The 17,322-nt window shown below is 36.9% G+C and overlaps 1 protein-coding gene across 4 annotated transcripts in view; it reads left to right on the top strand.

Moving 5' to 3' along the window:
- Window positions 1-13,204, top strand: part of LOC132382069 (filamin-binding LIM protein 1-like) — a 37,839-nt gene extending 24,635 nt beyond the window's left edge. For all 4 annotated transcript variants that reach the window (XM_059951921.1, XM_059951923.1, XM_059951922.1 and 1 more), the window contains one exon: window positions 12,403-13,204. In XM_059951921.1, the coding sequence (XP_059807904.1) occupies window positions 12,403-12,516 (114 nt within the window). In that variant the 3' untranslated portion in view covers window positions 12,517-13,204. The remainder of the gene's footprint in view (window positions 1-12,402) is intronic.
- Window positions 13,205-17,322: the final 4,118 nt, after the last annotated feature.

Raw genomic sequence — 17,322 nt, 5'->3', positions numbered from 1 at the left:
TATAAAGCCTTAGCATTACATACTTACTTTTATATTCTAGTTCTCTTGAAATGAATGCTAACATTGCATTTGCCTTCCTCACTTCCAACTCAACCTGCAAGTTCAGCTTAAGGGAATCTTGCATGAGAACCCTTTTGCACCTCTGATTTCTGTATTTTCTCCCCATTTTGAAAATAATCTATGCCTTTATTCCTTCTACCAAAGTACATGACCATACACTTCCCTACACTATAATCCATCTGCCACTTCTTTGCTCATTCTCCTAATCTGTCTTAAGTTCTTCTGCAGAGTCCCTGCTTCCTCAACACTACCTGTCCCTCCACCTATCTGCAGACTTGGCCACAAGGCCTTCAATTGTGACATATAATGGATAAAGAAGCAATCCCAATACAGATCCCTATTCTTGGTGCTGAATTCATTCCCTATTCGATTTCTCCTTCCAACCAAGTTCACTTGCAGTACTATCCTAGTCATCTATTCTAACTTTGCCTGGGGAGCTACTGAAAATCTGCAAAAATTGTTTCATTTTTTTAAGATTTCCATGGGTCTTCTTTCAGATTTACAGTGGACAATCTAAACCATCCTTATAGAAAGTCAGTTGATATCTAGATCGTGTTAGAATCGGTGACCTTTAATTGAGCAATGTCACAGCTCACTCACGTGGACCTTATCAATCCAATGACACTACAGTACTTGAAAAGGAACAGAGTATTGGCATCCTGGTCAAAATTCATTGCACAATAACACCCACAGAAAGTGACCTATCGGTTACTAAACTCTCAATGTTTGAGGACTGTTGCACATATATTTTCCTCCAAAACAACAGTCACATACATCAAAGCAAATCTTTATACATGAAGTATTATGGAACATCATAAAACTTGTAACTTACAATCCATATAGTATTAAGGCTTTAATAAGACATCATTAAGAATTTGCTGTGGATTTGTAGTCTAAACTCAAATAATCTGTTGAAAGTACAGAGAAACTCAGCAGAATGAAGTCAGTGGCACATGATGAGAAGCAGTTTCAGCCAAATATTTAGAAAACAATATGCAAAAATTGGAAGAATAAACACTATGTGTTGCATTACGTCATGCTAACCAGAGAAGCTCCAGGTTCCATATTAAGTTGTACTGTTATATGATGAGTTGCTCTCACCCAACATTACTGAAATACTCTAAATTCTGTCCATGACCACTTAGATACATGACCTGGCTGTATGCAAATTGGTTTCCAAGTTTTTCACGTTGTAAAAGTGACCTTGACTATAAAAAAACTTTCTTTCTGATCATTGTGCTTCAGAAAAGAGTATCAACTTTCTTCTTGCAATCTACTGTTTGAGAGTTTTTGATAATGAAAAAGGGCTCTTGACTTTCAAAGTAAACTCAACAGTTGCAGGGATCTCAAAGTTTCAAATTTATTATCAAAATATATATACTATATACAACTTTGAAATGTATTTTGTTGCAGGCATTCACAAAACAAAGAAACACAATAGAATTCAGCAAAACACACACACACACACACACAACCACCACATATCCAATTTGCAAAAGTGGACAAACCGCACAGATAGTAAAGACTACGAAAACAAAAACACGTGGAACATGAATTACAGAGTCCCCGAAAAAGAGTCCACAGCCACGGAACCAGTTCAGTGCAGAGATAGAGTGATGCCTACCCAGGAGCCCAGTAGCTGCAGAACAATAACTGCTCCAGTATCTGGCCCCATGGGACCCAAGACTCCTGTACCTTCTGCCTGAAGGTGGTTGCAAGAAGAATGCGAGACTGGTCAAACGCAAGCAGATAGTACAGAACACCAGTTTGTTTTCCACTCTCATCCTTGATGATTTTAACCTTGCTTGATGCTTTAATCGGTGCAGAGTAATAGAGCTGACAATGGTTTTGTCTTCTGCTATCAGGCTTCGACGTAGCGTCCACCCCCAGTGATGGGGCTGTACCAGCACTTTCTAGACTCTAGTTCGCTGAATCTCTCAGATCGCAAAAGTGCCAGATCGTTTAGTCAGTTCAAAAGTACATCCTTAAAAGGGAAATTACATGCTACAGACTGCAGCGATCGCAGTTCAGAAGAAGATGTATGCATATATACTATATATCTAATCCCACTATGAAACTAAATTAATAAACATATTGATTGCACTTTACAATCAAGATGACATTAGTATGTTGTTGAATTTTGTTTTTGTTTAAAAAAAATAGATTAATGAAGACCTCCCAAAAATTCATCATGATACATGCAATGTGAATTCAGGACAAGGATACAATAGCACACTTCTCTGTATGACTCAATAGTTCATTTACTACACCATCAGAAATATGACTAGAATTGTATGTACTCCCATAACTGGGAGAACTTCCATTTGAAACACCACATCTAGGACAGTTTTGCTCATGGGGAAGTTTAGGTCAGAACTGCTGCCCATGGTACATCACAAATCATATTTCTTTGATAGAACATTAAATCTGTTGGACAAACACATGGTAGAAACCCATAAGTGGAGGAAGTCCGCGCTGCTTTCCTGAGAAATGCACTGAAAACGCAACAATATACCTTCTCATATTTCACTTGGAAGAATAGGAAGCTTTAAATAGAGCAGAATTAACTCAAGGCTTTTAAAAAGTAAAATTATATATAGATTGAACCATAAAACATAGGAGCAGAATTAGGCTATTTAGCCCATTTGATGGAGATGGTAGCCTCATTCTGCAGCAAAGGAGACTAAGGAAAGCGAGAGGTAAATACTGAGCATTTCTCTGTCTAATAATGATCATAGATCATCCTGATTGCTGTGTCTGAGAACGGTGCTATTTCTCTCATTCATGAAGCTAGAGTAACAGGGCTTTGGGATGTTAGGTTAGCAAATAGGTAGGTATCTCTGGTCCATTATCTTTTTAAATGTGGTACATAGGAGAAAAAATTAAATCACAACATTTAAAGTGACAGTGAAGAAAGTGAGTCTGATCTAACATGAGCTTGTTCTTCAATTCAGAATTCACCTTACTTTTAATAAGAGCTTTAATTGACAAGGTGTGTTAACATAGATATTAGAACAAAAATTGTAATATTAGTTGATTTGAGAATAATAAATGATGAATATAACACAAAAATATTCTGGAGATTTGAAGTCTGAAGGAGGAGGGAAAAGGAAGAACTACTTAGCAGGTCAGGAAACAGATAAAATGGTTCATGTCAATGATCCTTCCTCAGAAATGGGAATAAGTAATCAATTTTATCTGAAAACCAGCATCTTAAAATATATTTTTAAAATTCCATTTTTTAAAGAAAGATCATCAATCTGAAATGTTAACTGTTTCTCTCGGTGAGTGAAGAATATATAAATATGAGTAACAGCACTTGGTATCATAGTAGCAGTTGACTGTGGCACATCCAGAACCCTTGGTAAAACTGAAGTCAATGAGAATATTAGGGTAAACTCTCCAGAATGTTAAATTATATCTAGCACCAAAGAAGAAGTCTGTGTAGCCTCCAAATTAATGGCATAAATATTGATTTCTCCTTCCGGTAAAAAAAGTTTCACTCCCCATTTCTTCTATTCCCCACTTTGTCCTCTTACCTCTTCTCACCTGCCTATCGCCTCCTCCAGACCCCCTCCTCCTTCCTTTTCTCCTATGGTCCACTCTCTTTATCATCATATTCCTTCATCTCCAGCCTTTTATCTTTCTTACCCACCTGGCTTCACCCATCACCTTTTAACTATCTCCTTCTCCTAATCCCACCTTTTTATTCTCTTCCTCCTTCCTTTCCAATCCTGAAAAAGGGTCTCAGCCCGAAATGTCGACTGTTTATCTATTTCCATAGATGCTGCCTGACCCGCTGAGTTCCTCCAATGTTTTGTGTGTGTTGTATTTGGAACTAATACATTGTTTTCTAGTTCTGTAGTAGTGTTCTAATTTATTCTGTATTTCATCTAAATACATAATTTGTTACTCAGTTAAACAGCAGTTTTGTCTTTTTTATACCTTTTTAAATTATTTCCATAAAAATGGCTAATTGGGGTAGCTTCTTAATTGGACCAAACATACTGGTCCTAATATGTCCGAATTAACTGGAATCCACAGTATATAAAAAAAGAGTATTACTGCAAAGCCAGAATTTTCACTAAAGATCTAAAAACTGAAAATGCTGGAAATATTTAGCAGGTCAGGCAGCCTGTTTCAGGCCAAAGGTCTTTTTATAGAACCAGAAAGGTTAAAGATAAAAACTTCAAAAATGTTAATTCTTCTACTTAGGCAGTCATTAGATGCTTTGCTTCCATTCCAGATTTTTTTATGGGTTTTTAGGTGTGATCCACACTCCGCCATAGATGGTGTTCGTTAAAAGTTGGTTTGATTAGGATGTTGTGTGATTCTGTTTACTCCTGTGATAGACAATCTGAAAGTTTGGTGTCTTCTGGCTCCTTCTCCAATTTGTGACTGTCAAGGCTCGGGGATTCCTGCTTACTAATTTTCAAACAAACTTTTGAGAATTGTCCTTGAAATGTTTTCTGTATCCTCTAGGAAATTTCTTACTACAATGAAGTGAAACTAGAATACTTGTTTCATAAGTCAAGCAGGTAGATGAGTTGATTGAGTGATCTTTTTTATTCTGGAAAGGAGGCAAAGGTTGAATAGTTTCCCGTTCATTTTGTTGGAGTCAAATATTGAAAAAAATTATGAGTTATTCTTATGATACTGCCTTGCTTGGTTTCACTCTGCACCAGTATTAGGTTTGTGGTGGAGCTATAGAGCAAGCATAGAATATAAACAAATTTGAGGACTTTCAAACAGTTAAGAGACTCACAAACTGACGTTGAAGGTTATTGTAGGAATTTTAAAAAACATGCAGTGATGGGATGGGTGTTGCTCCCTACATTTTTCTTGGGTTTGTTTTACAGTGAATATCACATCCATAATACTTCTCAATGGCTGGAACCTGCACTGAAACTCTAGGTGGAACTCTTTGGCTACTGGAAGAAGACAGCTGAAAAATTTTCTTCAGTCCTGATGAAGGGTCTTGGCCCGAAACGTCAACAGTGTTTCTCCCTATAGATGCTGCCTGGCCTGCTGTGTTCCACCAGCATTTTGTGTGTGTTGCTTGAAGATTTTTGTGATGACTTCCCCTGCAAAAATTGGAGGCTGTTTCTGTAAATACTGACATAAGCCTCATCTCCTTTCTTGAGATCATCACAATTTCAGCATCTCTGGCTTGCCCTTATGTGCTCTGAGATGAGGTTATGAATATGTGGCATGTATTAGAACTTCAGGAGGGTTCCAACTCCTCCAGAAGTCTTGTTGTTTCTCCAACTGTTGAATGATCTTTTCAACACCTTTCTGGGGTAGTTACTGTCATGGATCTTCCAGTGAGATCCCTTTTGATCTTGATGAAATCTTCCCTATTCTTGGATCTAAGTATGGCTGATTCTCTAACAAAACCCAGCATTTTGCTATTACAATACAGGAGTAACATACATTTTTAAAATGTTTTGCTTAAATTGCCTTTGCTTCAGTTATTACTTGTTGAAATTTCCTAAAAAATCAAATTTTAAAACAGGACCTTTTTTCAATATAATTTAAACTTTCTTTTGTATCTGGTTTGATATTGATTCCACGAATACTAAATTATACTTTTTCCCACAATTTCTCCTTGTTTCCTAATCTTTCAATCTGTTAAAGTCTCTGAGCTTTAATCAGCTCACACTCAGCAAAAGGCAAGTTAAAATATTTTGCATTCTAAGTCCAACCTTGAATGTTCTAACAGGGCAAAGATTAGAATAAACATTTTGATAAATCATCAAAAATGCTGGATGGAGCAGGAAGTTTCCAATATTAGGGAAACAGACAAGTACTATGTATCACACTATGGAGTGTGTTAATTTAATTCTATTGATGCCCAGTGTTACTGGGTCAAAATTATAGCTTGCTGGGAAAGTAGTTCTATTATGTAAATGGCTGTGTGATCTCGTTGGCAGTTTGTTTCTTTGTCTGGTCTTCCTGCTTAAACTTGAAATACCAGTTCCTGAACAATGCACATTTCATAAGCAGAAGCTTCCAGGAAAATAGAGTCAGAACTACTAAATGTTTACCCTCAATGAATGCAACAAGGGTGTAACCCACACTTTTAAAAGGTAACAACAGGCTTTAGTTAAATACCATCTACAAGTAGAGGTAAGCATGTATTTGTTGAGTTCTAAAGGCTTTATTTTCTCCAAAAAAATATGCCAAGCAGGTGATGATAGAGTAAAACTACAAGGTAAGACAGTCTAATGGTGGGCCTTAACTGTGGATACATACTCAAGCTTACTTATGAACATTAATTACATATATGGATTTTTGAGAATTCCACTTTTTGTTGCAAACTCAACTTCAAAAGTGATCAAGTACACATTTTCAGTTCATTTCTGGATTATTAACAGGAATGTCTTGTTTTTCACCATGCCTAAAGATGTGGTGGCTGAGGTGCAGCATTCTTGTATTTTTGCATCCAAGATAGTGAGGTTAACATAAATTCCACAGGGGCTGAAAGACTTGCTTCTGGTTCTAAAAGGCGCTAAAGGTGGTAGGATTGGGTAGTGCTGTTCTATCCAACTCTATTAGCATTGGAAAAAGAGTAAAAGACTAATTCTTGTGTGATTGAGTGAATACATTTTCAGTTCTTTAAAATATTTTATTGAAATTGCATGTTTTCTTAGTTCATTTGTGGATGTTGTCAACACTAGGAAGGCCAGCATTTATTGCCCATGTGGTAATAATATTCCTGCTGGTAAAGGCAAGTGTAGACTTCAAGTACTAACTGATGTTGTGCACAGTTCTGACATAATCTCTTTATTTTATGCCTCAGGTAACAAGAATTTCTGAACATACACAGGACAGTCTCTTTACTATTCCACAATTCAATTCTTTACTGTACATTCCACTGCCCTGTTCTACTTTCCTCATTACATTAGATTTCACCAAAATTCCATTTGCCATTTTTTCTGCACAGAAAAACAGATTATCTATATATTCCTGCTGGTTAAACTATACTTCTTCACTGTCAAGCATAGACAATTTTTAATACCATCTGAAACCTTTCATTGTGCCTCATCCATTTATGTCTAAATCAATAAATACATATTTTTCTTAGCACAGTGGCGCATCCAGCAGAACTGCTACCTCAGTGCCAGAGTACAGGATTCAATCCTGACCTTGGGTGCTGTATGGGGCTTACAGTTGATCTCAGTTACCACCTGGATTTCCTCTGACCACTTCAATTTCTCTCCCAATCCACCCAAAGATGTGTGGGTAGGTAAATTAATTGATCATTACAAATTACCACTAGTGTGTAGGTGAGAGGTACAAGCTAGGGAATTTCATAATAAAATGGTATAATCTAGAACTTGTGAGACATTAGTAGTTGATGGTGAGTGTGGACTTGCACCAAAGAACCAGCTTCCACACTCTATCTCTACCACATTTGATAAAAGAGTGAGCATTTCACTTTCTGGAACCCTACTGGCAACAGTCTTACAATCACACAAATATCTACAGTATTGTGTATCCAATTTTTCAGTCTTGGATGCTGAAAACTATTGTATTTTTGAGCAATCTACCACAAAGGACTTTGTCAAACCTTTATATAAGTACACTGCTACCTCCTCATAGAATTAGTCAAGACACAATCTTCCCAAAAGAAATCCAAACTAATTGTCCATAGTGAAACAATTCCAAAATGGTGGTGCAGTAGCAAAGTGTGGGAAAAATAAATCAAAATTAAAATAATGACATGGAAGGAAGTGTTTACATTACAATGATGCTCTTGTCTTCTCTAGTGGAGAAAGATATTCTCAGTGATTTGTGGTTCCCTTAGTGAATTCATATTCTGCAGCTAGATATTAACTATTTTGGCAAATTGCTAAATACTGTGTTTTATATACTGGTCAATGGTTATATGCAGTTGAGACCAGTATGGTGAAGAGAAATTTTGCATGAAGTTAGGACTTCACCTCCTTAAGGATTGTGCAGTATCTTGTAAATCAGGCATTCCAAACCTTTCTTTATGCCATAAAACCCTACTGTTAAACTAGTGGTGCGTGGACCCCAGTTTGGGAACCCCTATTATAAATGATATCTTATTTGTCTCTAGAATAGATATAATGTTGCAATTGGCCACCGGCATGTCATTAAGAGTAATCCTGATTTTCACTATGGTCAACAGCAAGGATGTCATTTTAAGGTCAAATGTCTCCTTTCTGGAAGAGTCATAGTATCTTTGAAGTCAGCCTCTACCAAATTGTAGACCAAACATATGTAGATTCACAAATTAAGCTGCTCAAGCTTTTGAATTTAGGAGTACTGTCTGCTTCAAAGCCTTGTTTACTTCCCACTTGCTTCCCAAGTTCACACGTGGCATTCTCTTTGTGTGACGATTTGAGCTGAAATGCATGGAGCAGCACCAACCACTATAAATATAGCCTTTTTCAACCTCAAAGCATTTGATTACATCCACAGGGAGATAGTGTGAAACTTCATCTCAAAGTCAGTCTTCAGCATATGTTTGTTTCACAATGGTATGCAAGCCATGATCCTAAACAATCCACAATCTCAGTGAAGACTGTCAAGGATGTGTCATTGCTCCACTTTTTCCAATAACCCTTGCCCCAATGCAGAATGTCATCAACAAGATGTCTGCTAGAGTGGAGGGTATAAGACTGCTCAGAATGGAGGGGAGCATTTTGGATGGCATTAAGAAATCTTATTCGCATACATCAGGAATATACAAAATTCCAGAACAGAGAGCAGTAAAAGAATAGCATCTTATCTGCTACCCACTCACCCATCTGGTCAGGTACCTTCTACTCAATCTGTGGTTCCCACATGGACTTCAGTAACCTCAGAACTAAAATGGAAGCATGTTACACTCAACATTGAGACACCGCCCAGGATCATATTTACATCAATCTGTCAAGAGATTGGGGAAAAAGTCAAATCTTAATTTGTTTATGATACAAAAGGATGATAAATTTACAGTCAGAGGCAGCTTTCAAAAGGACATTGGCAGGTTAGAGAGCAGACAATTGTGAAACAATATAATTTATTGTGGATAAGTTGAATTAAAAACGAGGGAGCATACACACAATGAAAATGTATTAATGTGGACCAAAAGACCTGCCTCAAAAATGTTTTCTTAGAGTACAAATGTACATAATGAACAATTTAAAAGAGCAATCAGGAATTAAAAAAGAATGTAACACAGTAAACAAAGTAAATTTGTTTGAAATACTGATTAGAGCACTTTTTTAGCTCCACTATAGAAAATACAATGTGATTGTTTTTGTTGGAGCCAAGGGGGAAATGAGATTTAAAACAATTAAATATTATTGCTGTCAGTTGAGGTGCCTTCATCAACAATGGAAGTGAAAGCATTGATTGTCTGGTATGGAGGGGCCATTGCACAGGATTGGAAAAAGTTGCAAAATGTTGTAAACTATGTAAACTAGTCTGCCCAGCATCCAGGATACCAATGTCCAAATTGCACAATAGAATGAAATAATTAAACAGGAACATAGAGCAAAGAATCGGATTAGGCTTTGAATGAGTTGGATAAGGGAAATGGCCTTGTCTATGCACTACACGATCAAGCTTGTTATTGACCACAACATTTATACTATATACATCTACCCTCAAAAATGTCTATATTTAGTCATAAATATACAGCAAACACTAAGAATTTTCCTGGACCAGATACACAAGTATACTGCCAACAACTTAAATGAATTACAATAGGATTTACTCAATGAGACACAGCACAAACGTCCTTTAAAAGCAAAATGCTGTACACAATTATTTAGTTGTAAATGACAATTGCAACGGAATAGGATTTTCTTAATGGAGTTTTCAACTGAACAATAGTTAATATTCTTGAATAGATTTTTAAGTTACCTGGAATACAAGATTAACAAAATGGGCCAAAAATCTTTAGATTAAAGATGTAGAAAAGTAAGTATTAAAAAAGCCTTAAAATTTAGGGTAGGACAATTCTTCCTCTAGAGCAGAAGCAGGGTAGGATAGTGCAGTATAATCAAAATTTTTGGCACTATTTCAGGAGATCCAGAATTTGTAGTAAACCAATAAATAAGGCAACGTTACTACCACTGCTTAAATAGAATTCTAAACCAAAACTAGATAGTGCATTTTTTTTGTTTCAAGGTTATAATTATGGGAAACAGAAAGATGAAATAGAATCATATAGGAAAATACTCCAATGACCCAGGCATTATAATATAATCACTGATAATCAGTTTCTTGTTTCTCTACACAGTCATAACAGATAATTGATCCTTATATAACAATTGCATTTTTACTTAGTTGCCTTTTGCAACCACCATAAACTACTCTAATATACGTAATATTAAGAATAATGATGAAAATTCACTTCAATGTGATGAAAGGTCTACGCAAAAGAGATCTCAATTTGCTAACTTTAAAGTAATGTGTGGCATATCAGACACCATGCACTGATTTTGCTGCCAACTTCAATGTGGTATCACTTGGACTGGTTACCTTGAATGTATACTGTAAAAGAGTATTAAATCTAGTCTTTACAGCTAATAGACTAGGGCATTGACGGTTCATCTAAACCCAGTATACTAAATGTAACACTATTATACTAGCAGATGGTGTTGAAATCTGGATACTGCACAACTGAACAAACTGCTGTCTGGAGGTGAAGTGTGAAGTGTGCAGAAGCGGAGTACATTGTGTTATGAGTACTATTTTTAGTGTGAATTATTGCATGTGACAGACATGTATTGTGCCTTTGTGAAAGTAGATTAATGTCCTTGCATTAGCGTAACATTGCATAGTATTACTATGGAAACATTTTTGTTTCTGTGTGAACTGTATTGTAAGGACAAATTTTGATATTAACATTTGATAGCTTACTATAAAGTCCCAAGTTCAAAGTAAATTATATTATGAAAATACATTTATGTTATCATATACAACCTTGAGATTCATTTTCTTGTGGGCATACTTCATAAATCTATGACTAATAATCATAACAGAATCAATGGAAGACCACCCAACTAGGGCATTCAACTAGAGTGCAGAAGACAATAAACTGTGCAAGTACAAAAAAAATGTTTAAAAAAAGCAATAAGCATTGAGAACATGCGATGAAGAGCCCTTGGAAAAGAATCCAATCCACTGATTGTGGGACATTTCAACAGTGGGGCAAGTGAATTTGAGTGAAGTTATCCAATTTTGTTCAAGAATCTGATGGTTGAGGGGTAGCAGCTATTCTTGAACCTGGAGGCTCTTACACCTTCCTGAGGCAGCAGCGAGAAGAGAACACCTCCTGGGCGGAGGGGGTCCTTGATGGCTGCTGCTTTCCTGCAAGTATTTCATGTAGATGTGCTCAATGGTTGGGAGGGCTTTCTTCATGATAGACGGGGTTGTATCCACTACTTTTTGTAGAATTTTCTATTCAAGGACATTGGTGTTTCCCTACTAGGCTGTGATATAGTCAGTCAATAACTTTCCACAACACATCTGTAGAAGTTTGTGACAGTTTTAATGTCATGCTGAATCTCAGCAGACACTAAGGAAGTAGAGCTGGTGCTGTGCTTTCTTCATAATTGCACTTGCATTCTGGGCCCAGAACAGTTTCTCCAAAATAGTAACACCTAGGAATTTAAAGTTGCTAACTCTCTCCAACTCTGATCCTATGATGAAAAACTGGCTTATGTACCCCTGGTTTCCTTCTGAAGTCTGTAACTAGTTCCTTGGTCTTGCTGACATTGAATAAGAGGTTGGTGTTATAACACCACTTAACCATATTTTCAACCTCCCTCCTATATGCTGCTTCATCAACATCTTTGATTTGGCCTACGACAGTGGTGTCATCAGCAAATTTGAATAAGGCATTGCAGCTGTGTTTAGCCACACAGTCGCAAGAGTAAAGTGAGTAGAGCAGCAGACTAAACACACAGTTTAATGTAGTGCACCTTTGCTGATGGAGATGTTGTTGCCAATCCGAACTGACTGGGGTCTGCAAATGAGATAATTGCACAAGGAGGCATTGAGGCCAAGGTCTAGTCAGTTTTAACGAAGACCAGGAATAGATTAAACTTCTATAAAGGGAATGGTCCAGTGACTTAATTTATCTGGGAGCATCACTCATAATTTCCTTTGAGTACATATTCTGGGGTTGATATTGTTTGTGTGTTAATCTAGGGACAGGGTTGTGCGCTGAGAAATCCACTTAGACCCTTTGTCACAATCAGATTAATTGTTGTGGGATTAGGATGCTAGCAATTCGAGTTAGCACTAGTGAAGAGTTTGGAATGTAATGTCTATTTACTCATTCTGTGGATTAAAATGTTTCATGTTGTATTACAGAAATGTGGAATTGTTCTATCTCCTGACCCAACTGAAGAAGGATGTTTTCCACTCAACAAACAGATCCTTTGCAAGACTTGTAACATATCCCTAAGTACCAGCTCCACTCCTTGAAGACCAGATTTTAGAACTGAATTATTCAACTTGTGAACTGCTGTTTGTTGTTGCAAATCTCTATTTCGTTTCTAATCACTTCAAATAGACAGTATCAGAACTTAAGACTGCTGAAAAACCATTCCTCAGACCCCATTTATGTGAGAGGCTTCTGTATACTTAGCTCTAATGTGCCAAAAAGAACCCTTGAAAATACCAGATTTGATGAATAGCCGATGATCAAACCCAAAATAACTATCAGCTATAAGACTGGCATCAGCACCCTCCTTACAAATTTAGTGATAATACTGAGGGGCTATACAAACTGGCAGTCACATTTTCCCTATTATGAAATTATATCATCACTTCCTGATTGGGCAGGTATGGAATGGAAAGCCTGTATAATGAATTAATTTACTGTATCATGCATTGTGATAAGTAAAGAGTACTTGTCTACACAAGCTCAATGTAAAAGAAAAAATGCATTCATGTAAGCCTTTGAGATGGGTACAGGCACGATGGGCAAGATGGCATGTTTTTAAGCTAATTCAACTGCATCCAAGTTTTTTTTAATTTTATGAAAAAAGTTTTATTTATCTTCCTGATACCAGCTCCAAATATATTGCTGCCAGTTCCAAGGACTAAGCAATCTTTCCATATGTAGCACATTTAATATACTATTTCATATTAAAAGTTGTGAATCTTTGTACTTGATATCTGTTCCTATTTACATTAGATCAGAAGTTGCACACATCAAATAACACTGACCCCTAAAATATATCCAACTTAAATATAAGCAATCGTGCTTTAGGTTGTATTACATTTTGGAACCAGCATAATTACAGAACTAATTATATATATGTCACTTGAATAACAAAGGGTCTTTTAAAGTAGCAGCAACTGTCCCACCTCAATTCATATTGAAGTACATCTGTTCCACTGCATCACAATGAAACAGTAAAAGAAATCAATATACACTATTGAAATAATACAAACCAGTTTTAATCCTTGATTTATGCCAAGTGGTTTAATCAAAGGTTGGGTGGCAAAAAAACATTTGTTCTCAGGATAAGGAGGAAAGAAGTTAGGAATGCTAAATGCCATCCAGCAATTCCAACTGCTGGATACCATTTTTATAATTGCCAAGTGCAATATTGGACTTGGCTGTGTAGCCTAAACAGTGGAATATTGTGTCATCACTTTGCATTACACAATTTGTACAAGGAGAATGTGTCAAGATTGAGTAGCTTGCAAATACATTCCAGCCTCGAGAGGTGCAAGAGAAAATCAAGAAAAGGTACGGGCTAAACACTGATTTGTGCTGCCACCAAATAGTTCGCACAAGTTACATGTCTCCTTACAACCGACGGCTGCATTTTAGTATTATTTCATTGACTGAGGAAAATTGGTTTATTATTGTCTCTTGAACTGAAGTACTGTGGATAAATTTATCTTGCATATTGCCCATACATTATAACTGTGCATTAAGTACAAGGTAAAATAAAGTGTAGGATAAAGTGTTACAGTACAGAGAAAGTGTGGTGCAGGTAAGAAAGATCACTTAAGTAGAGAGGGGTCAAGAGTCCATATTATTACATCAGGAAACCATTCAATAGTTTCTAATGAAAGAACTGTCTTTGAGCCTGGTGGAATATTTTCAGGCTTTTGTGCCTTTTGTCCCAATGGTAGAGGGGAGTGGAGAGAGTGTCTGGGGTGGGTGGGGCCTTTGATTATGCTGGCTGTTTTACTGAGACAGTGACATGTGTAAACAGAGATTGTGGAGGGGAGGTTGGTTTCCATTAAGCACTGAGTTGTGCTCACATCTCTAGTTTATTGCAGTCATGAGCAGAGGAACTGCCATAATATGATTCAACACAATAGGAAGCTTTCTATAGTGCATAAATAAAAATTGTTAAGGGTCAAAGGGGCTGTGCCAAATTTCCTTAGCTTCCTAAGTAGAGGAGCAGTAAGGTCCTATCAATGTGATTGGATCAGGGTAGCCTATTGGTGATGCTCACGCTCATGATCTTGAATCTATCAACTGTCTCAATGTCAACATTGTTACTGTAAAGAGGCGCCTCTTTATTGCGGCCTCTTCTTGAAATCAATGACCAGCTCCTGTTTTACTGACACTGAGGAAAAGGTTGTTATGACACCATATCACTAGGCTTCCTTTACTCAACTCATTAAGATACAGCCCATTTAGTGGTGTCATCTACAAATGTGCACATGGAATTAACGCAGAATCTGGCTATGCATTTGTTAGTGTATAGGCAATGGGGTTGGGGGACAAGGATGCAGTCTTATGGTATGTTAGTGTTGGCTGCCCATCCTTACTGAATGTGGTCTGTTGGACATGAAGCACTGAGTCCCAGGATTAGGAGTTTACAGATGAGTTTGTTTGTAATTGTAGTACTGAAGGTAGAGCTGTGGTTATTAAACAATAGCCTAACATAGGTGTCTTTGCTTTCCAGATGCTCCAGAGATGAGTGTAGGTCAGGGAGATGGTGCCTACCATAGAGTTATTACGTCAGTGGACAAGCAGCAGTAAGTCAAGATTGCTTGTGAGGCTGGAATTAATGCATACCATGACCAGTCTCTCAAAACACTTCAAGATGATGAATGCAAGAGCATCATAAAAACAAAATGCAATGTAGACAAATCCAAGCACAATAGCCATAATCACAACCTGTCCTACCCAAGTGCACAAGCTGAAAACAGATATGAGATTATTGACTCTTGCAAGTCCCCTTGAAGCCACACACAACTCTTTGGAAACACAGTACAAATAAATCACCAAAAAGACCATAATGATTCAAGATGGCAGTTCCCTTTTTCAAATGCAATTTCTTTTGGGCCTTAAATAATGCCTTCATAGTAATATATTCCTTAATTAACTAACAAAAAAAACAGAAAAAACCTTTCACTTGTACTCAAAATATAAGTACAAAGAATAATAAAATCCTCAAAGTAAACGTCCCCCAAGTACAACCTAATACTGTAACTTATAGCTTATCCATACTTGTAATATTGCGTAAGGGTTATATTTCTGCAAAAAAGTATGATAACTGTTTTACCATCGAGTCTAGGTAAAATGCTGCTGAGAAAATAAGTGATTACACTGGTATAAATGTATTTCTTGAAGCATATACTAGCTAACAGAAGCAGCAAGATTCAATTCCCAAAATAGAAAGAGTTCCTATTACAAATCTGCACATTCAGGATGCTACTGCAGTTGATTTCAGGGGTTCTCGGAAGCGAAATAAATCATTGCACTATTCTGAATATGAAACCTACAAAATATTAATAACTATACTTAGTAACAGTAACTTCCACATTTAACGACATTTGGTCATTTTACAACACACATTTAATATGTAAATCAGGACAAGGTATGTATTGAGAAATCCAAAACAAATCAGAATAATTTAGTTTGACAGGTTGGAGCATCCTAATGTTATACATTACACTACTAAACTGATTATTTCTTGGATTAACAAGAATGCAATAATCTAAATATTATGAGCAAAAAATAAGTCACAAGTGTCTTGCACCAGTCCTCCAAAATCTTAGCTAATTTCAATGAAAGCAGCAGCAAGGCTAACTAACACTACTATCTCAACTAAAGGTTAGTATCACCCAAGAATTTTTAAGATTGATGGAAATCCTGAATGAGACTACTATTGCAAAGTGACAGTTTACAAGACAAACATAAACAAGTACTATTTGTTGCAGTCATGCATTTTTCAGAAGGCCCCAGATCTACAAGGTAGGTCTAAATTTTTTTTGTTCCCTAATGGGGAGGGGGGGGGGGAGAGAAGAGAGGAAGGGAGTTGGAGGAGGTAAAATATCCCAATAGTTGCCTGTAGGAAGGTGAAGTTATCAGCTTTGGTAAGAAAAACACAAAGGCAAAGTATTATTTAAATAGTAATAAATTAATGTACAAACAAATACAATGTCTTTAAACACCAGTTATCAAAAGCAAACATGCAAGTGTGACCAGCAGTTGAAGTATCAAGTAGTATTTTGGTCTACATGCCATTTTGTAATGAAGACAGGAGCAAGCTTGTCTTACTAAAATTATAGAAGACCTTGGTAAGACAATACTCAGTTTTGGCAAGGATAGTCTTACCATACAGGGATTTATGGTCACTGAAGGAGAAATTGGGGCTGATACAGAATAGTTGGACGTTGCCAGTCAGTAGGTGAAGAGAGGGAGGGGTAGGTTGGTGAAAAGGAAAAGAGTCTGGAATCAGGGGTGACAGTTTCATGATACAGGGTGACAATACTGAAATATGATTTATAAAAACTTCCCTCCTCCCCCATTCAGATGGGAGGATTGACAGGAGGTGAAGACAAAATATACTTAAAGGGAGACAGACAGACGTCCAAGCACAGAATTCAGCAAGGGCAGTAAGAAATAAAAGCATGGTACTAAGAATCTGGTGTGATCATTGGAATAGCAGAGGAGGCTTGAAGGGCCAGATGGTTTACTCCTAATCCAATGCTTCTATATAATTGAGGATATAGTTCGGAGTTAACTTAAATCAATGGATCTGGAGTCACACATACACTTCACCAGCTGAAGAGGTATTTCCATCCCTCAAAGGCATCAGAAAACCATTTACTTTCTCTCTAGATAACCTAGTAGTTTCACGGTTAGTTGAATAACTTGGTGTAATGTAGGTTTGTGGTCACATACTTTTTCCACATGTCCGATACATCCAAGGATTTCACTTGGATGAAAATAGTTATAAGAGGAAAGGGTCCATGACCACACACCTATGATAAATTGGTGTCAATTTAAGTTAAATGCAACATCTTTGA

The sequence above is a fragment of the Hypanus sabinus genome, chromosome 27, assembly GCF_030144855.1.
Source record: "Hypanus sabinus isolate sHypSab1 chromosome 27, sHypSab1.hap1, whole genome shotgun sequence".
In the NCBI taxonomy this organism is placed as follows: Eukaryota; Metazoa; Chordata; class Chondrichthyes; order Myliobatiformes; family Dasyatidae; genus Hypanus; species Hypanus sabinus.
This window is presented reverse-complemented; position numbering and strand designations above follow the sequence as displayed.